At 45.5% G+C, this 21,329-nt stretch overlaps 1 protein-coding gene across 2 annotated transcripts in view; it reads left to right on the top strand.

Annotated features, from left to right (window-relative positions):
• Positions 1 to 5,251: 5,251 nt before the first annotated feature.
• The window catches only part of LOC126534307 (protein-cysteine N-palmitoyltransferase Rasp-like), a 76,685-nt gene continuing 60,607 nt past the window's right edge, over positions 5,252 to 21,329 (top strand). For both annotated transcript variants that reach the window (XM_050181583.2, XM_050181581.2), the window contains exons 1-6: positions 5,252 to 6,136; positions 6,279 to 6,370; positions 11,562 to 11,629; positions 15,013 to 15,123; positions 18,268 to 18,462; positions 20,362 to 20,592. In XM_050181583.2, the coding sequence (XP_050037540.1) occupies positions 6,066 to 6,136; positions 6,279 to 6,370; positions 11,562 to 11,629; positions 15,013 to 15,123; positions 18,268 to 18,462; positions 20,362 to 20,592 (768 nt within the window). In that variant the 5' untranslated portion in view covers positions 5,252 to 6,065. The remainder of the gene's footprint in view (positions 6,137 to 6,278; positions 6,371 to 11,561; positions 11,630 to 15,012; positions 15,124 to 18,267; positions 18,463 to 20,361; positions 20,593 to 21,329) is intronic.

The following is a 21,329-nucleotide window of genomic DNA, read 5'->3' on the forward strand; positions in this document are numbered from 1 at the left end:
CTGTGATGGACGCCCCGTTTACACTTCAAGAGCTACAGACAGCACTCAGCAGCCTGCGGCGTCGATGCGCACCAGGTCTTGACGGCATCACCAACCAGATGATGCAGAACCTACCTCTGGAACATCGGAAGACGCTCCTAAGCTATCTGAATCGAGTTTGGGAGACTGGCGACGTTCCTCCTTCATAGAAGCCCGGCAAAGAAATGACAGATTTGGCCTCGTATCGTCCTGTATCACTGATGTCATGCGTGGCTAAGCTCATGGAGAAGCTGGCAAGTAAGCGTTTATCTTGGTGGCCCGAAGATAGAAGGGCTCTGCCAATATGCATGACTGGATTCCGAACAGGTTTAAGCGCGCAAGATAGCGTCTTGGACTGGATAAGCCATATTGAACATCATAGAGCTTTCGGCCTTTCAACACTAGTTATTTTCCTAGACGTATCAAAGGCTTATGATAGCGTCCTTCAAAGCTCAATACTAAATAGTTTGCCGGCCATGGGCGTACAGGGCTATCTTCTTAGATTCATTCACTCATTTATCAGTGATCGTAAAAGTCAAGTGCGGTTAGGAAGTACCACAAGCACCGAAAGGGCGGTATCGCGAGGTGTACCTCAGGGAAGTGTTCTTTCCCCAACGCTCTTTAACGTTGTAATGGCTGGTCTTCCCGCTGAAGTGCAAAAACATCGCAGGCATGTCCATATGTCGATATACGCGGACGACATTTGTCTTTGGTGAACCGGATATCACCACAAGCGTTTAGCTCTGATAGCTCGAAAGGCATTACTTTCAGTTCAAAATTACCTTCAAGGTGTCGGGTTGACTCTATCGGGGGAAAAATATGGCTTCATCATGTTTCCAGGTAGAGGAAGAAGGTATGCGCGGCTGAAGATAGACCTTGATCAATCTTGCCTTCGACAACTGAAACACAAGCGCTTTTTGGACGTCATTATTGACTACCGGCTACAGTGGCGACGAGCTGTGGACTCGGTTGTGACATCGATATCTTCGCGTCTCAATGTGATCCGTAGAGTTGCAAGTGAGCAATGGGGAAATCACCCTTCTTCAATGATCAGGTTACACGATGCACTAGTGACGAGTCGAATAATGTATCAGCTCCCTTTAATTTCCTCCTCGATATCACAGCTGGAACGACTTGAGGTTTTGCACAGAAAGGGCCTAAAAAGAGCTCTTGGCGTTCCGCAGACTGCTCCTAACAATGCAGTACTTTATGAATCTCTATCGAGACCTCTTAGCCTAGTCGCTTCACAAAGGTTATTGATGCAAATTGGCGGCCTCAAACAGACGGCAGCCGGCCGAGCCCTTCTACAGCGTCTTCGAAAGAGATCTGAGTCCCGAGCGTACTTGGCACTAAATACTCTTGGTTACCTGGGTCTTGACGCTAGGGGTCGAACTAAGAGGTTTAAACCACCTTGGTCATTCGCGAGCCTCGATTGTTCGTTGACAATTCCTCACGTACGCTCTAAGCGGAGTTCTCCTCTGGCGGCAACGCGTTCGCTGGTACTGGAACATCTTGAGACTGACTATGCACGTCATCTTCAAATCTTTACTGATGGCTCTGTGGACAAGGTCAAAGGATCTAGTGCAGCTGCTTTTCACATTCCCTCGTTGAAGTATGATTGGTCTGTTCGCTTCACTGCAGTCGTGTCTTCCACGACGGCTGAAAGCGTTGCAATTGAGGCAGCTCTAAAGAAACTACGGTTTTGTACGCCTCAATCTTTTGTCATTCTCACAGATTCAAAATCGGCCCTTCAAAGGTTAGAGCACGGGTTCCCTATTGATGCCTTATGTCTTAGCTCCCTATACTCGGTGCACAATCTCCATATCAAAGGCTTCTCCATGCGTTTCCAATGGGTGCCCTCGCACATGGGGATCATTGGCAACGAGATGGCGGACAGCCTCGCCCATAGAGCACTGTCTGGGAATCCTTGGAGAAGAGTGCCTCAAGAGGACAACAGACTCTTCAGAGAAACGGTGTTGTGCCACTTCAGTTCTTTGTGGAGCTCACCTCACAAGCGATGTGTAATCAAGGGTCTCAAAAGAAACCAAGCCACCTTACTGCTCCGCATTCGCACGGGCTCTGCTCGTACCCCTTCGTGGATGTATAAGACTGGCCTGGCGTTATCACCATTATGTTCAACGTGTGGCGTATGCCGTGACATAGAACATTACATAATGTGCTCTACTGTGTATAACGCGGAAAGGAGGGTATTATTCGGGTCCCTCAAGAAGACAGGAGTTTGTCACAGTTCTCTTCAGGACATTGTTTTCCCGCGCGGGAACCGGTTGTGTAGGAAGGAGGTCTCTCGCCTTCTTTTGAATTACCTACAGGACACGGATTTGGCCTCCACATGGTGAACTGAGGAGTGACCATTTATAATTGTGAGGTCTGTGTCTGATTATGTGATTTACTTATTTTAAGTGTCGCTACCGTGGAGCAATTGCCGGCAGCAACTGCAAGGCTAATCCCACCAGTAGCCTACAACAACTCGACTCAACTCAACTCACTAGCTTTAGACCTCTGACACACGCACAAATGTAACGTCCTTGGCACTAAACCCCTTTTGTTATTCTGGGAGACCTTTTGCTGAAAGGAGTTGCGCCAATGACACACGGCCCCGCACTAACCTCTTTAGTGGATCCGCAAATGAACGCTGAGGCAAAAAAAAGGAAAGAAAGAAGAGTTAGCGCTGCTTGCTAGAACAGCAAGAGAAAAAAGATTCAAAGAAAAGCTGCGTATGTAGTCACTTCAGCGATTCTAGAACCTAAAATCATTTTTTTTTTCTATACTTGATGGCTGTTAATGTACATATTCGCTTACTTTCATGACTTTGCGTTCTTAGCAGCAATTTAACTCGGCCCAGGAAATAGGGACGGTCAGTGTTTTACTGTGCATGCTGTTTATTATGGCACTGCCCACGTTTCTGGCGCCCTTTCTCACTTTTGTGTTGGGATACGAACGCGAGTTGCCAGCGTCTGAAAGTATGGCTAGAGTACATTTTCATTGTTAGACAACTCGCATTGCCGCTAAAAATTGAAACATTTTCGCAAGGTGAGAAAAATAGTTATGGGTCGCCGTAATCTTGTGGGACAGGTTTCCTTCTTGTGTCCATGAGCTGTGCACGCTGTGTGCGAGAGTAACACCCTTTCCGTTCGAAAAGCAGATGCACGATCTCCTTTCCGGCAAATCAGCCTTGGCGTAAGGGAGGTACTCCTTGATCGTGTGTCACTGCGCTTGAAGGCCTTTCCAGTAGATGTCCCCTTACCTAAAGTACTTTAGAGTGCCCGTATGTCAGAGGTATTGCGTTATGGCGCCCCAGGGCTTTAGCTCATGAAGCTATTCGTTCTTAAATGCTGTTTGTCATTTGTCAGTCGCCTTCGTTGATGATATTTCCAGCATCAGGATTGGCTAGAATTCACTATTTACGAACAACTGTAGCGTAAGATCGTTTTGTGAGCATTATTCGCACATTTGGGTTTTCTGAATTTCACTTTCACAGGCCCAGGCCTGTGCGAGTAAAGATTCAATGATAGAATAAAGGCGGCACAATTTAGTGAAATAACTTTAGAGTTGGCCTGGGATACAACATTGGTAATTACACTAACAAAACTAGTCGTGAAAGTGGTACGTTGATAGCGAGGCGTTTTAAAGAGTCTTGGGAGAGTGAACATTTTCTCAGCAGCGCTGACGCACGTTGTAGTCGGCAGTACGGGGTTGAACGCGTACGCAACCACTAAAGACCTCACGAGTCCTTTCTTTTTTTTTTCTTTCATGACTGATTGAGAACGCTTTGTCGAAACGTAATATACTGCCTAGAGTGGATAGCCGCTGGTCTATTATTGAACGGATAAACTCGAATGGTGGCAGTTGCGTTAGAAGCTGAAATGGGGCTAGGAAATTTGTTATTAAAGGAACACCTTCTGTAGCATGGACTTCTGAAACGAGAATGCAACCTTTACGCATTGTGAGCACTAAAGAACATGGGTGGAATGTTGATTAACATACGATCTGCTGCGAGTCCCTAGCTAAATCTTAAAAGCTTAATTAGTGCAGTGTTTTTACTTGGGTAATTGTGCGTTGAAAGGATCGGATGCGCATTTGGCAGGTAAAGATGTTGGACTTCTACGTGCGTGTTGCTCGAAGATGCGGACATTGCATCGCGCGACAAGCGGTGACAAGTATTCAGACATTAAACTGCTAATTAACGGTAAATCGCAAATATCTTTTTAAAATAGGCAACGTAGGAATTATTTATGGCATGTGTTACAATCCAGAATTCAAACCCCTCCCTCCCGGCTTTTCTGAAGGCGTGTCCATTGAACAAGAATGCTAACACCATAATACCGGTTTCAACATATCCGTTTCCCAAAATGTTACGCGAGAGACATTCGTGTAAAGCCCCGACCCCACTAGAGGAGGAACGCGCGTCGCGAAATCCCCCGCGCCTCAGCGATTTGGTGCCCCGTGAGGGATTCGTCTTGGACCCATTCTACGCGGCCTGCTGCGCACAGCAGACGAAGGAAACCAATGAGAGCGAGCCCTTCGGTGACGCGCATGCGGCAGACTGCTGTCGCGTGACTGCTCGATTCGCATTTGCCTTTGGTGTCAGCCCGAACGACTAGTTTCGCACTGTCGTCTGCTCGCGTATGCTCTTGTTCGCGCATCATTTTAGTTGGCTTTAGTTGGCATCCTAACGAATCGACACCGATACGTTAGGATGCAAAGGGTTCTTTTTGGAGACAATGCACCATATCCGACTCTGTACGACAAGACGGACCCCGAATGCGAGGACGCGGAGGCGACACCTAGCAAGTCATTATCCTTGTCTCTTAAACCACGCCGACGCCGCAGCAGAAGGAAGCGCTCCGACGTGATTGTGATCGCAGTGACAACGGGCTTGTCCACATCGTCTGGAATGACGCGCGTTAAGGAAGAAATTCGAAGAACGTAAACACAGCGCCGATCTGTCAGCAGACGAAAGAAACGGCGCGCGACATCTTGTATCTACCTACCTACCTCTCCTACAATAAAGGGTTTTCTCTCTCTCTCTCTCTCTCTCACCCTAGCATAAAACTAAAAGATAGGAGGCGAGATTTTCACGCTGTCACGTGACCGCCACAGCGGAGCACCGCCAGCCGCTGTGGTCGCACTGCCGCGTCAGCGTTTTACCGCCGTTGGCGCTCCGCGTTCGTTTTTCCATTCGGTGTGACCTGGGTGTGACTTGGGTGTGACCTGGGTGTGACCTGCCTTACATTCAGTGTTGGCACGCAGTCTGCGATGTAGGCTTTATGGGAGAATGTCGTCGAGCACATCCAGAAAATACTTCACGTTTTCGACCTGCTCTACACACAGTAAGAAAGCAAGACCACTGAAGTTCGTTTCGCGTCTGACATTTTCGGCTCCGCTCTCGAACGTCAGCTCGAAAGCGCTTTCAGCTTGTAGCGGAACTGCGCGAGAAGCTGTTCAAGTGTAAATGGGCGCTCACTACGGCATGACTTTAGGTTTTAACAAAATAGCTTATTGAGACCGGAAAGGACACTTCCACTGACGATATGTATACTCTTGGAGCCTGCAATGTGCTCCTCCAGATGCGTGATAACCATTGTCTACTGCTACTTCCATCAATCTTTGCAACGAGTGCATCTGCACGCCATCCCCGAGCTTCTGACAATTCTTGTTCGTTACTTCCGATTATTTAATTTTTTGCTTACATTTTTTTTTGCACAGCACTACGAGAAGCACGGGCGTCAAAATTGCTTGATGGCTTCAAACATGGATTGATATGGCTTGACAGATGGCAAGCTAACGCAGAAATATTCTTTCTTTCTTTTTCCTTTCTTTCTTTCTTCATTTCTTTCTTTCTTTCTTCATTCTTTCTTTTTTACTATGCACTTTCTCTTCCCACTGAAAACAAGGGACAATAGATTATAGCCGTGACGTGTACTATGGTGAAATGTCAATCCGCCAAGTTCCAGTGCAACGAGGTCCTCTACACCGTCGCAGTTAGAGTCAGGCAACGCGCATGCTGAGTTGGAAACAAAAGAAACATGTCACAAGATGGCAGGGCTGTTGTAGAAAGACCAGACTTAAAACCAGAAGGACAAACTGACGTTGAAAGGTAACGAGGCAAGATGGACATTTCATTCTTGTTAGTGCTATGTAAATTGGTCAACGCAGCAACATTTTAAATTACATAGCATCGCATAATCTTAGCTCGTTCGTTCATACTCGGTGTAAGTGAATCGTGCATCCCATCCTAGGTGGAAATGGAACCGGATGAAGGTGTTCCACTGGGTGTTGGTTGCGTCGGCCGTGATCTACGCCATGTGGAGATTTTCGATGAACGAAGAGAGTAAGTCAATACAGCGAGTATATATCACTTGTATGTTGGAAACTGTTGGTGCAAAGGCCTAAAGAAACGCTACATGGAAGGTGTGTGGGCAGACTTCCGCTTGCGCCTGCCGGCAGCCAACGTAGTTGGCTGAATTTGGCAACCAAATTTCTCTGTACCGGCGTAGTTAGACCTGCAGGCAACGCCCACTGTGTCTGCTCGAATCCTACCCTTTCGCACAGACTCGAACATCTGCTCATCTACATATACAGTTGCCCATCAAATGCACTCATGCTTCTCTAATTCCAGACATATATTTAACGTAGGCATGAAGCTCCTTCGTGTCAGCTTTTTGAATGACGTCACTTCTGACAGGCGATTCAATCATGTGAAGGAAAAGTGCATGCCTAAATAGTTAATCAGTATGGGCGGATCTGGCACTCGTCGAACGACGTTTGGCGCCCGTGAATCCCCTCGAGGTGTTTTAAGAGAGTTCATCAGCCGCGTGCCGCAGCAGGCTTCTTCACGTGCCTGCATCAAACCACGTAGTCTAACAGTTCATTGCTCCGTGACGATGGCACCTGCACGGTGATAACTAAGGGCAAGTGTGGTGCATAGTGTACAGTGAATAGTGAAACTGCGGAAACCTTGAAAAAGCGTCAAGTAGCAGCGACTCGACAACTGTCACGCCAACTGTCACCGCAGCAATGACAGGGTATCTGAAACGGGTGCAGTTTGAGGATGCAGTACTACCTACTGCACCCTCAAACGGGTGCAGTACAGACAAAAATAAACAAATTATGGTGTTTTACGTGCCAAAACCACTTTCTGATTATGAGGCACGCCGTAGTGGAGGACTCCGGAAATTTCGACCACCTGGGGATCTTTAACGTGCACCTAAATCTAAGTACACGGGTGTTTTCGCATTTCACCTCCATCGAAATGCGGCCGCCATGGCCGGGATTCGGTCCCGCGACCTCGTGCTCAGCAGCCCAACACCATGCAGTATAGATAGTATATACATTTGTCCTAAGCTTGCTTTAGCATATATTTGCCTCCCTACAAACATTTCTTATTAGGTATTGACAGCTCATGTACTGTTTGTAGAAACAAATAACCAAAATATTCCCAAGTTTCCAGGTGACATTATTTTTCGCAGACACTTTACAGACGTCAGTTGATAAGCATGAGTGCACCAGTCTACACGTACTCCACAGACTTGATCTGTATTATTCCACAGACAAAATGTCTGTGGGCTATTTAGAAACCTTTGCTTAGGTTAGACTACTCCCCTCAACACTTCAGTTGTACCACAAGCCTGCCGAAGTCCTGTGAAGCTCATAAAGCTAAAATAAATCTCAAGAACTAACAAAAAATTGTGCTGAATAACATCAGAAACATATATTGCGACGGAAGTACATCCGCAAAGACTCGTTGCCAGCCTCCTAATAGGCTATGTGCACACTTAATTCTTATAATAGTAGTCATAACGATAAAAACTTTCAAGAACTAAAATTTGTACGACTTTGTACACACATATGTTTGCCTTCCTTGAGTTATTAGGATAAAAACTGCTTGTAGCAAGAGACACAACGCTCCTATTCCAGGGCGTTTTTCTGGCCACGCTCCAGCGCTCGCTGAATGTGTGCCACGAGAAACCGTTTGAACCATCCAAGCCGGGCCAAGTGGGATGTGGAGCTTTGACTGAGGTTGATTGGTACTTGGTTGAGGTGCGGCCCGATAGTGGGACATTCTCAAACAAACGCTGAGGTACAGCGACGTTTTCGGTCTGCTGAAAATATAAACTGCCTGGTTTTCAAAAATCCACCAAAATGCCTGTAAACGCATCAACCTTCAAGTTCAAGCCGGGAGTCTTTCAGAAGACACAGCCTTCCTAGACGACTTCAAAAGGATTAGACGTATCTGGGATCTGGGTATCTTGTAACCACTTCTAGAAATAAACGGTCAGTGTGATGATTTGTAGATGTTATGTGAACATTTACAATGATAATTAATGATACCCCGAGATGCCGAGAATACATAGCAGTATTCAGCAACTAAGGAAATAATAAATAAAGAGAGTAGGTAGTTTAAGCGGGTGGAATGTGAGACTGTGGCGAAAGTGTTGGGCTGCTAAGCGGGAGGTCGCGGGTTCGAATTCTTGGCGCAGCGGCGGCATTTCGATAAGGGCGAAATGCGAGAACGCTCGTGTACTTCAAATTAGGTATACGTTAAAGAACCCCAGGTGGTCCAAATCTCTGGAGTCCCCCACTACAGCATGCTTCATAATCAGATCGTGGTTTTTGCACGTAAAACCCCATAAAAAATCTTAGCCTCTGTGTCGCTGTCGCCCCCAGCCGTACCACCACCAAGAGCCATCCAACTTGGCGGCCGCGCTCTGCACCAGATGGCGTGGAGCGTCCGCGTTTAATGCTCATCCATCAGGGAGCCAAATACAAAACAGTAAATTCAAAATGTCAAGAGCATCTTTGGTTATCAGGTACAATGAGTGAGAAAAAAACTTGGCTTGGCGTAACGTATTTCTATACCGGAAATAATTGCATTGATAAGGATCAAGAGTTAGTGGAATGCATAAGTACTGATATTAATGGTTTCGGTAATGATGCCGAAATTACACTATTAGTGAAAAGAATGCCCACATACAGGATCTAGATGGCTATGCCGACAACAACGGGAAGTCAATGCTAGATCTTTGTGAGCAACACAATCTCGTTATCGTGAATACCGGGCCTAAGTGTGAAAGGCAGATCACGTGGGAAGTGAGGAACCATCAATCGAGCAGTGATTACTGTCTGATGACAGAAAGAATTCACAATAAGTTGAGAGAAATGGTCATTGACGACGAAGGGTATAACAGCATAGGGACTGACCATAAACACATCATTTCGAATATGGGATAAGCAGTGGGGAAAGAGAGAAAGGAGTGCAAAATGGCCAGTCTTAATTTGAACACTGAACAAATAAGAAATATAGTCACAAGAGTCGAGGTAGAACTCGGCAAATGGCCAAGTAAAGAGTGGGGATATAGCACTAGTATAGGATATAGTAATTAAATGCTCCCCTCGTTCATAGGAGGTCGCATTTGTTTGCTTGAAAAACGAACATTGCCTGCATTGAGCGGCTTGTCTTATATAATTGGCTCACAAGAGGCGAGGAGCATGCTCAAGTTGAGAGGGATTCGATGGGGCTGAGTCACTGCACTGAATATAGACAACCATGTAGAAGGTGGTGCCGGCGTCTGCGATTGGTCCGCTTTCTCTTACTTGGCTTGCGGTGGCTCGTCGACAATCGCAGCAGCATGCAAGGGAAGCTTAAGAATGAGGCTAAAACGGGTCCTCGGCAAAGAAGAGTTGGCAGAACGAGGTCGTAAACATGCCGAAAGTTCTCGAAAACGTTACACGACCATGCGAAAAGTTTTATTACACACAAATAAACCCATGCTCTCCGGCAGGGGCGAGTAGCGAGTGCCTAGGCGATCGGCGGCAGCCATCTTTTATTCATTTCGGAACAGGGCAGACTGCGGCTATTTAGAAGAAAATTCAGTTTTGTTCGGCATAGTAATGCATCTTTAACGCGTACGCGTCACTTTGACGCGGTAAGTTTTTGCGGTGTTGTGGCGTCTCGTGAGAGGCAGGTGAAGTAGGTGCAGCCCGAAAACTTTGACCAATAACCGAGGGATAATGGCAAAGAGGCGCCGAATCCCAAATAATAATTTTTTTGTTCGGTCAAATTATGCATAATCAGTGTGTACACGTCATATCAAGTGGGGCGCTATCGCCGTTTTCGTGACGTCGCGTGACAGACAGGTGAAGTGGGGGTGGTCCAAAAAAGTTTTTGACCAATCGCGGTGGGCTGATTACCGAATTGTAACAGAAAGGTTTGGAATAGTTTTACGTTATAGCGTCCTATATCTCGAAACTGATGGTATATTGAAAATTGGTTCCAAGTGGATCCACCTTGCGAACTCCACGGATATAATTTGTAAATTGCAATATGGGCCATAATGTAATTAATTAAAAACTTAATCAGTTAATGTTTAATAAATAGTCGACTTTGCCTCTCAATTTTTTGCGCAAGTATTGTCCTCCGCTTCGAGTAGACCAGCTCATGAACTAGAATTGTGATATCTGCCACAGGCAACTTTTAAAGATTTTTGAAAGTGTTCGCTGAAACACCCTGCGTTTATGTATGTGTATGTATGATTATTCTTAAAAAGAACAAAATAAAAGAGAGCCCGCTACTTATAGACATGCTGAAACCACCTAACTCCACGCACACATTTTATTCCCTCGTTGTTTTTTCTTTAATACACTTGGCATACAAAGGCCAATATTGAAGAACAACTTTCAGCAGCATGTTTCCGCCATCACTCCCCAAATTTAACAGACCGCAGGCGCTAACGCTACGCTTACTACAGACGCACATGAACCCAAACCGCGCCAAATTACACGTTTTCTATCTCGACGCGCACCCCAGCGCCACGTGCCCCTCGTGCGGAGACACGGCGACACTCGCACACATGCTCTGTCAGTGTAGAAACGCTCTCCCCGACTCTACCTCGGACAAGGGGGAGAAGTGCCTCAAAAGCTCATCCCTACTCGCCGACCAGCAATGGGCCGTCCAGCAGGCCCGCGAAGCGGCCGCCAGGTACTCCCTGTCGGTTCCTTATACGTGGGAGATGCCCGTTACGCGCTAAGCGCGTACCCAAGGGCCACGATAACGTTTTCCAGTCCAGTGTAGTAGCCCGACAGAATTCGGCAGCGCTACCGCTTTGGTTTCACGAATTGCAGCTACTGAATCAGTGTAGCTCGGAATCTGCGACAGTTTCGAATTAACCGAAACCCGAAAGATCAAAATATAGAATTGCATTCAAGTTGCACACTGATGGGCAGGTTACTTCTGACCGATGTCGCTTCTGTGGTAAATGACAAGTTCCTCTTTCCTGTTCCGAAAATGAAACAAACGCCTACGAGACTGGGGGACCATTTTAAGAGCTTTGTTAAAGCGCGCGCTTCACCTACACATTTATCGCTTCCTTTTCACGAATAATTATGTGCGAGTTTATTTCCTGCGATTACGAGGTGTCATCCTGGCGAGTACACTTGTGTATGCAGTGCCACAAAGGACTATGCAAATGAAAGGTCACGACAGTACTTTTACAACTGTCTTTCTTTGATGTTTTCTTTATTAGATGCGTTCCTCCAGCAAGAAAAGCGAGGTGGGTTCAGACCCAGCCCGTACGGCCTTCAGCAAAAACAGGTGAGTATACATGTACAATACAATGAAGTACTTAAAGCATAGGTTTGGTCCAGTGGGTGCTCAGTGTAGCGCAGAAAATGAACAAATGGCAGGGGACGAGGAAGAAGGACGAGCGCTAACTTCCAATTGACTTTATTTATTGCATGTGCACATATATACATGAAAAAAGGAAAGCGTACACAGGAAAAAGTACACATGAACAGAAGAATAAGAAGATTGTCAAAAAAACTATGTATTCTCTGGCACCTAATTGGAAAACAAGATGCCACAGAGAGTCATAATTTCGCGAGCACACACGTTCAGGTATTATTATTTCGCTCAATCCTCAGATATTGCTATTCTTTCTTTGACGGTGATACTGTCGATGGCTTGCACATTCTTCTTTTGTACATGTTATTTTTAGGCTGTCTTCACAAATCTCTTGAGAGATAGAGAGGGGTAAATTTATCTGCAGAAAGGCAGAGAGGTCGGCAAATCTCTCGAGGGCACTGAAAAAAGTAGCCATAAAGGATTGCGCAGTTTCGCATTCTTCTATTGCAGCCACATTTACCACATTCCTCGGCAAAATTCCAGTCGAGCTTTGTAGGCATGGAAAGCATGAAAAAAAATTATTATGAGAGAAATCGTTATTTTTATTCTCGAGGTGCATATGCAATGTTATTGTGGTGAACATCGCTGTTGGGGTGTTAATTTGTTATATGACACCGTTGTTCGCATTATCACTTTAAGTTGGTCTTTGCAATCTGGTCATGTTATTTTTACTCGCATGATTATGACGACGCAACTTTGTTGTACCTATGTTGTATATTCTTGTATGTTAAATGCTGCAGCTGTATTTGGCACCCACTACATGTTCGAGAGCCAAGGATTAGCCGGCACCGTATCTGCTCCCCAACATCTCCTTATATCGTGTCAATAACAAAAAAGAGATGTTTTTCCACATTATGATCATGCTCACGTAGTCAGTCATTGAGGCACCGCTATGTTTCACCATCGTATCTGTTTCCACAGATAATGAAATATTGTACAACACTCCTTCTGTGCATTCGACAAACGGGTTTCTATATTTTCTCGACCAAGCTTTCCTTTGTGCTCTTACCGAACAAGTTATCACGCACCGTTTTTGACAGTTTCTCCAGTGTGGACATTTAAACATCAATGTTCACTTTCTGTCCCAGTTTCTTAAGGTTAGGCAATTACTTTTGCATGGGCAATTGCTTGTTCACGCGAGCTGCTTAGCTTAGAGGAAGCTATAGCTTGGGAGCTCCCGAGTAAATTTATTTAAAGGAGAAATCGTTTTTCTCAGCGACAACAACACATGTTTTGCTGAAGGTTATTGCATTTAAAAGAAAAGTTCAATTCCACTGATTGTAGCAAATAGCTTTTATTTAGGTCGTCATTATTTCACAAAAAATTGTGGCAAGTCGTAAGCTTAAAGTAGTCTCAAGTACCAAGTTTTCTGTGTAAAAAATAACGACATCATAATTATGTAAACTGTACATATTAACATGTAGGGTGGAGGGAAATTATGTATTGTATACCACTCTAAAAATACCACTAATTGGTGAACATGCCTTTAGCAATACCCTTTATCCTCGTCATCTGAAGGCTGTCAACAGATTTTTGTGTGACAGCGGACTGGACAAGAGACTTTGAAGAGTCTTGGAGCATACAAGATTTTCACCACCGTCTTCATCCTCACAATGAACGTATTCTATATTCTCTCTTTCTACAGCCATTCCCCTTCCCCAACATTGAATAGCAGGTCAGAACATTGATTCAGGCCGACCTCTCAGCTTTTCTCTCATAATAAATGCATCTCTCTCTTTGTAAACCCTGTAACAATATCGCACAAGCTGTCAATTCATATGTAAAATATGTCCGTTTTAGTTGCTCTGACGCGTCCACTTTACAGAACCGTGCTGTCTCTTTTAGTTGCGGAGGTACACAATTCTAAAGATCGTGCTTGAGCTTTTTAAACATACCAATATTCGGAAGCTCTTGTAAATAAAATAAAATCTAAATGAAAACAATACTTCCGTCACTCACTACAACTTTGTCTCCAAAATGAAGCGCATTTCACTCAAATCGGTCTCGCGGTTTATTCACCGATTCATCTCTGCGTTTCACACGTATTTTGATGGGGAAATCTGGGTTTGGCCCTAGCGAAAGCTTCCCAGTGTGCTTAATGTATAAATATAGTTGACAGGATTGGAAATCCACAGGCCTGAAACTCGGCTTGGATTGTTCTGCACAGGCGGCTTATATGAGCCAGACCTTGCGGTCTGGCTCATAGTCCAGTATGACGCATAAATGTTTATTGCAAAGAGGCTGCGGTACCGCTTAGTTTTATGTAAGAGAAGGTCCAGTCAGGTATTGTCCCATTTTGCCTTCCTTCCAACTATATAAACTGTCAGACACGAAAAATGAACTCCAATTTCACATCCCTCCATAGTCTTGATAGCCCAAACATTGTGATACTGAGCAGCGCATAATACAGGAGCATTCGTTTTCATGATAACTTGTTCCCTGTCGTTTCGGCGGAAACTATAGCCAGAAACAAAACGCTTTCTCGGAAAATGCGGGCCCAAATATCAATTTTAAACAAGTTTGCATTTTAGCTTAAATAATACATTGGAGTGAAAAAAAAAGGAATTGCTTTTGTCACAAAAGGTGCCTTCGAGCAGCACTGAACTCGTTTCACAAGCGTTTAATGCGTAAGTATTTAATATCAGGGTCCATAATCACAAAACTCCCATTCGCAAACGTTGTCCGCGGTTGGTCATCACACGTGTGCTCACCTCGTTATGACGGTGTTGATATCACGACTGCCTTGCACTCAAGCGCAGACCAGCGAGAAAAAGCACTTACACAGTGATGTTTTGGAATTACGGGCACAAGTAACTGCGTGGTCTATCTGAGAAATGAAGAAAGACTTTAGCTCGCAAGAAGCGTTTTGCATTCGGCTAGTCGACGCTACTTACATTACATTGCGAAGCAGTGGCGATAAAATTCACTTTTCTGAATTCGCGGTGATGGCTCATATTTCAAGCCACGGCAGTTGCAGTCATACGATGAAGGTATCAAAGATGCTATTTATGTTTACAGATTCCGAAACACACTACGAAGTCAAGAGGGACAGAATAAGTTGAGTCTCGAGCGACGTCTATGATACTTCTTGCAAATTTTTTAGGGTGGGGGGGGGTTTCAATTATATTTGATAAATCAATAGAATGGTCCGCGTTCATTCTTACAAATTATTGCCATGCACTAAGTCCTTTTCAATTACGGGCATGGAATTCACATATTTCGGCGCTCTTGTTAATTCCACAATGCGTGGATACCATCTACTGCCAATCTATGTCGTGGCTTTCATTGAACAGGATGACACGAACTGGGATTGGACGACCGTGCGATCTGTTGTTACGTCGAATTGGAAGTGGTTCATTCTGCACCCTTTGCTGAGCAGGGCAACCGCCGGCATCGCGCCGTCGGTAAGCAAGATGTCATGTTTCTACTTAGCGAAAGTAGATGCTTTGTAAAATGCACACGGGCTACGTTGCCTAAGACCGAAAAGCTCTTTACGTCTGTTTAAAGGAATTTCTCTATTGCGTAAAAGGTACCAAGGTCCTTGGGAAAAAACTCTCTTATTGACCTTTGAGAGCCCCCCAAGAACCGAAGCACACAGCCGAACTTAATGTATGGGCAAGGCGCAGAGTAGGCTGTATAGTTTTGACAAAGGTTGTATGCTTACACAAGCACACGTGTACAGACAGACAGACAGACAGACAGACGGACAGACGGACAGACGGACAGACAGACAGACAGACAGACAGACGGACGGACAGACGGACGGACGGACAGACAGACAGACAGACAGACAGACAGACAGACAGACAGACAGACAGACAGACAGACAGACAGACAGACGGACGGACGGACGGACGGACGGACGGACGGACGGACGGACGGACGGACGGACGGACAGACAGACAGACAGACAGACAGACAGACAGACAGACGGACAGACGGACAGACAGACGGACAGACGGACAGACAGACGGACAGACAGACAGACAGACAGACAGACAGACAGACAGACAGACAGACAGACAGACAGACAGACGGACGGACGGACGGACGGACGGACGGACGGACGGACGGACGGACGGACGGACAGACAGACAGACAGACAGACAGACAGACAGACAGACAGACAGACGGACAGACGGACGGACGGACGGACGGACGGACGGACGGACGGACGGACGGACGGACGGACGGACGGACAGACGGACAGACGGACAGACAGACAGACAGACAGACAGACAGACAGACAGACAGACAGACAGACAGACGGACGGACGGACGGACGGACGGACGGACGGACGGACGGATGGACAGATAGATAGATAGATAGATAGATAGATAGATAGATAGATAGATAGATAGATAGATAGATAGATAGATAGATAGATAGATAGATAGATAGATATTATCTGTATCGATGTGGAGAGAGCTGTCGATTTATCTTGACAGGGAATAAAATAGCATAGCCGTCTCGCTCTAAATTTTTTATTAGATTTCAATTATATGGATACTTCAGGCGCACTTTTGCCGTCGTCGTCGCCATGATGTTTTGTATAAAATTCAAGGGCGATAACAACGTCGCGACTCGCCGTATGCTGTATGCGCGAGCGAAACCGAACGAGCGTAAGCCGACGATGGCGGCTCAATCTCACGCACACAAGGGAGCAAAGCGGGTCTTTCGTTGCGCATAACGCACCGGGAGAAAACAGGGGGACGGGGGCGTTCTACATCGCTGGCTGCTGCGTATGGCACAGTCGTGCAGGTCCTATCTTGAAAGCGATCTGCGATGGGGACAGAGAGCCCCGAGTGCTGATAGCTTCGTGTGCATTACCGCTTTCGCCTATTAGTTCAGTTTGAAGCGAGAGGCAGCACGAAAGTTCATTCCCTCGCTGCTGCTACCGCGCTTCCTCACTCCAGCATTCTGACAGCGAGTTTCCGCGGTCATCGAGTAGGATGTGTTCATGTTCACTTCTGCGCGCGTGATACCAGGTTTGTTAATTTATGCAGTAAGCGAATGCTTGCGAGCTTACATGACCGATAACGCTACTATCCTTACTTTGCATACCTTTCTACTAATTTGCTACCGGAATCGATGATTTTCATTTCGAGGGAAGCTGCGACTGTTTCTTTTTATTTTGGCACTATCTTAGACGCTAAAGACTAGCCATTCTATTGGCTGCGGGATGGAAAGAAGCACTCCAACACGGTGTTTAGCGGTTTTCTAATACAGAGATAACATTGCGTAAGAAAAAGATTTATACGCATAGCCCCACATCATGTATGCAGGAGTATAGTGTTTCGCGGCCTAGGTTTTTCCCCTTCTTATGGTGTGGGAAGCTTGAACTATGGTCGGCTATGGAAACGGTCAAGCTTTGCGCAAGAACATCTATTGGTAATGACACATTACGTAAGCGAGTGTTCTGTAATTTTTTCCAAGATAACGCCTATGACACATTTGCATTTCTTGAATTGTAGGCATCTAAATAATGCTACATAGTGTAGCGGAATTGAAATTCAGATGCTGAAAAATGCACTGAAGTTCTCGACACAATATCGACTTAAGGTGATCCGCAGTTCCGGCGTGGATTCGAAAATGAGTGTGGACTTCCATGTTATCTTTTATAAGCTTTACCGCTATGCCGAGACAGGAGATAGAGGAAGTTTTCAAAAGTGGTATGCCAGTTGGAGTACATGAAACTTAGTGCCAGTACACAAATAGCCAGACACCCGCAGATATGCGGCGTGCTGTAGCGACTGTGTACGATCGTTCGGTTCTCGGTGCTTTTCATGTGTTCCAGCAATAAAGGTGAATAAAAACTTAAGCAGCCGTAACAACACGAGAGCTACGCCTAGAAGTTCTATGAAAGCATACATGATGTACATGCCTAAACCGGTATGATGCTTGTCCTAAGTGTCTTTAGAGCGTGCAGGGGCCCAATTGGAAAAGTTTTTTGGTCGTAAGAGTTGCCCGTCTGGCCATCACCCCTCGCCAATGATATGCGCAGCATCAAAATTGTCAGGCATTCAACCTTACGAACAGTTTTAGCGTTAGTGCTTTTCGGTGAATACAGGACAGGGGCCGCATTCACAAGGGATCGTATTCTGCTCTTGGCCATTGGCTGGATGCCCTCACTAATAATATGCACAGCATCGCGATTGGCTGGAATTTCGACTTAAGAGCAAGTCTAGCAAAGGTTTCCGCAAGTGCGAGCTGAAAAGCTCTTAGGCCGTAATTGTTAGGAAAAACGAGTTCTAGACGAAGAATATTCTGGACATGCGATTACTGAAGGCTATCGGGCAGTGGCAATGGGCACCTACGAAACAAGAGCTTAGTGAATTCGGCCCAATGTCCAGCATTCACACGATTCTCCTACGCTATAGAGTTGATCGTAAGAGCAAGTTGCAGCCAACTACGAAGTCAGTCTTATAGGCAGGGAAGGTGGCTGGCCATGGGCAAAAGAACAGTTACGAAGGAAAAGATTGGTGAATTCTGCCCCAAGTATTTTCGTATTCACCCCTCAAAAACTGATTTCCATTTGTCTTTTCAGCTAGTGCCGGTGTTCTACGCTGTCTACACATCGCTCTTTGTGGCTCTCCGGATAGGCTGGGAAGTGGCACTCGCTTTTTTGGGACAGCACACTGCGTTCCTTGCCTTGTCCGCCCTGCGCGTGCCCGCGTTCTGTTACGTCCTCGCATTTCTCATGATCGTGCAGAAGAATTTCTTTGAGACAACCTTCTTCCACGTAAGCGATTATGCTGAAACTATATCCCGTCTGGCTTATTTCTTTCTGTATTTCAGGTCATCATGATTTTCTCATTGCTGTTCGCGGTGTTGTTGAACCGAAACTTAACCCTGCCACTGTATTGGGCACGAGGTCTTCTAGCTTCATGATGCGAAGGGTGAACGAGGGTGGGGAGCGAAGGAGGGTAGGACAAAGAAAGAATGCATAGAGACATCTGAAGAGGGAACACAGTACAGATAAAACCAAATTGAAGTCATGCGCAGCGGTGCTGCCCTTATTTTATAGTGATTCTGTTGTTGTAAAGGCGAACTTCTAGGATGGTATGAAGTTATTCTAAATTTTGCGTTAAATGACATGAGTGCGAGAGACAATGAAGCTAATGAAAGCGGAGATAAAGTAACTAGTCCTTTAGTTAAAAAGAGAATAATTAAGGAAAGGGGAAAGAAAAATAGACGAATAGAAAACTTGATTGTCATTGGTAGGAGCGGGCGCGTCTGTAGAACAATATTTTGACCTTAGGCGCGACGTCGCGCGTGAACGTAGAAGGCGGCAGCTACTTCCTTTTCATACTATCTATCCTCTCTCCCATCCTGACTTCTATTTCTATCTATCTATCTATCTATCTATCTATCTATCTATCTATCTATCTATCTATCTATCTATCTATCTATCCTACTCTGTCTGTCTGTCTGTCTGTCTGTCTGTCTGTCTGTCTGTCTGTCTGTCTGTCTGTCTGTCTGTCTGTCTGTCTGTCTGTCTGTCTGTCTGTCTGTCTGTCTGTCTGTCTGTCTGTCTGTCTGTCTGTCTGTCTGTCTGTCTATCTATCTATCTATCTATCTGGCTGGCTGGCTGGCTGGCTGGCTGGCTGGCTGGCTGGCTGGCTGGCTGGCTGGCTGGCTGGCTGGCTGGCTGGCTGGCTGGCTGGCTGGCTGGCATCTTTATTTGCCGACTACATCTAGCAATGGTTGCAAGGTCCAAGATAGCGCGCCCAAGTGCATGCGTGGCTACGAAGATGTGAAAGGCAGAGCATGTTGCTTTCACTGGTGGTGACACTTGATCAGCGCAACAACGGGCTCTGAATGCTTTAGGAGCCTTCCTAAGAAAGAATGAAACAGTATATTTACAATAATATTGTCTCTCTATCACTAATTTTTCTATTGTAGTTGTCATCGATTTCGATAGTTATTCGAAAGCGATTTTGTGTTTTTGCGTGCGTTTGACTGTACTTATAGTTTTTCTTTTTAATTGCAGCACTCTGCAAACCTCTGCAAGTTTATTCTTTGCTCGCTTAATGTGACTATTCGTGAAGTGATCATCATCGTTATTTAATAAACCCTTAAAGTCTCAGAAGTCATCAGGGGGATGTAATTCCTGTAATGCCTATGAACGCTACAAGACTGTTTTATACGGTCTATAGCTAAAACTATGTGGCAAATTATATATTCATTTACTCGTGCCTTTGTTTCAATTGCGCCTGCCTCGCATTTGGCGGCGAACTGCTAGATGGCTGAAAGGTTGCCTTTCAGTTGTGTAGAAATTCTTCAATCATTAAACAAAAGCCGGTGACAAGATATACTTGAACTTGAAGAAAGAGGTATTACCGAACAAACAAAGAACGCGCACGCAAGGAAAAGGCGTTAGGCACGGGCGGACGCTGGCTATACGCCATACTGGTTACGCCATACTTATACGCTATACTTGTTGCCTACATCTCGAATACATTACTAGTAAATAAATAAATAAATAGATATAAAAATAAAATAGCAGTTTACTTTTGCCGCAGCGGACCTCTCACTTCAGTTTAGATAACAATCAATGGGTCCCTTTATTTGTTATTTGAATTTTAATGTCGCCTGTCTTCTGTGCAAACTAAGGGGCGGCTGTTCCTTTCCTTCGCAGCACATCTTCGACAAATACGGGTACGAGGCTCACATGGTGACCTACATCGCCTTCCACTGGAACATACTGCGCTGCCTTAGTTTCAGCGTAGACCTAATCCGTGCTGAGCGAAACAAGCCCGAGGAGAGTCGCACCACGTGGCCACCATACTGGAAGACGTTGGCCTACGTGATCTACATGCCAATGGTGTACCTGGGACCACTTCAAAACTACGATGACTACTCGGCGCAGGTGCTGTGGGTTCGTAATAAGCGGCGAAAACATAGCGATGTGGTGTCAATGAAAACGAAAATTCAAGCCTACAGTCGAGCGCAAAATTTAAAGGTCCAGAGTGGCCGCTAAATTTCTTTTTTCTTCTCAGCCTAGATATAAAGGCCGAAATCCAGTGTACTGTACACGTGCGCCTATTTGACCAGCGCCTTCTTTTTATAATATTTAACGTTGCACGGCAGTGATAGTAGCAATTATTGTTACTATTTTTGCGTATGCCGTGGTCCGTAGACTTTTGCACTCGACTGTACAAATGTTAATCAAGCTTGTCTCGAGTGGCCCAGTGACCGGCTGCGTGTGCGCTGCGTAGCGTGCTGCCAAAGCCAGGAGCCCTATTAACAAACACGTTCTTGCGTGAAAGCGGTTCGTAAGACAGTTTGTAAGCCAATCGCAATGGTGGACATTTAATTAGTGAAGGCGGTCAGCCAATGGCACAGTGCGCCCCAGAACAAAAAAAGCTTTGCTTCGGCGTGAGCTCCTTAGCAGTTGTTTCTGTGTGAAAATATATGTGCCCATTCACAAATAGCTCTTAAGCTACAATTGTTCGTAAGAGCTAATCCCAGCCAATCTTGTTGTTGCACATCTTATTAACGTAACACTTACGAACAAAAAATCCGATGAGACCTATAAGTGCCTTATAAGTGTTGTGAACGCGAAACCACAAAGGTCCAATTTAAATGCCGCTGAGCGATCATTCG

This window comes from Dermacentor andersoni, chromosome 7 (assembly GCF_023375885.2).
Source record: "Dermacentor andersoni chromosome 7, qqDerAnde1_hic_scaffold, whole genome shotgun sequence".
Taxonomy (NCBI): domain Eukaryota; kingdom Metazoa; phylum Arthropoda; class Arachnida; order Ixodida; family Ixodidae; genus Dermacentor; species Dermacentor andersoni.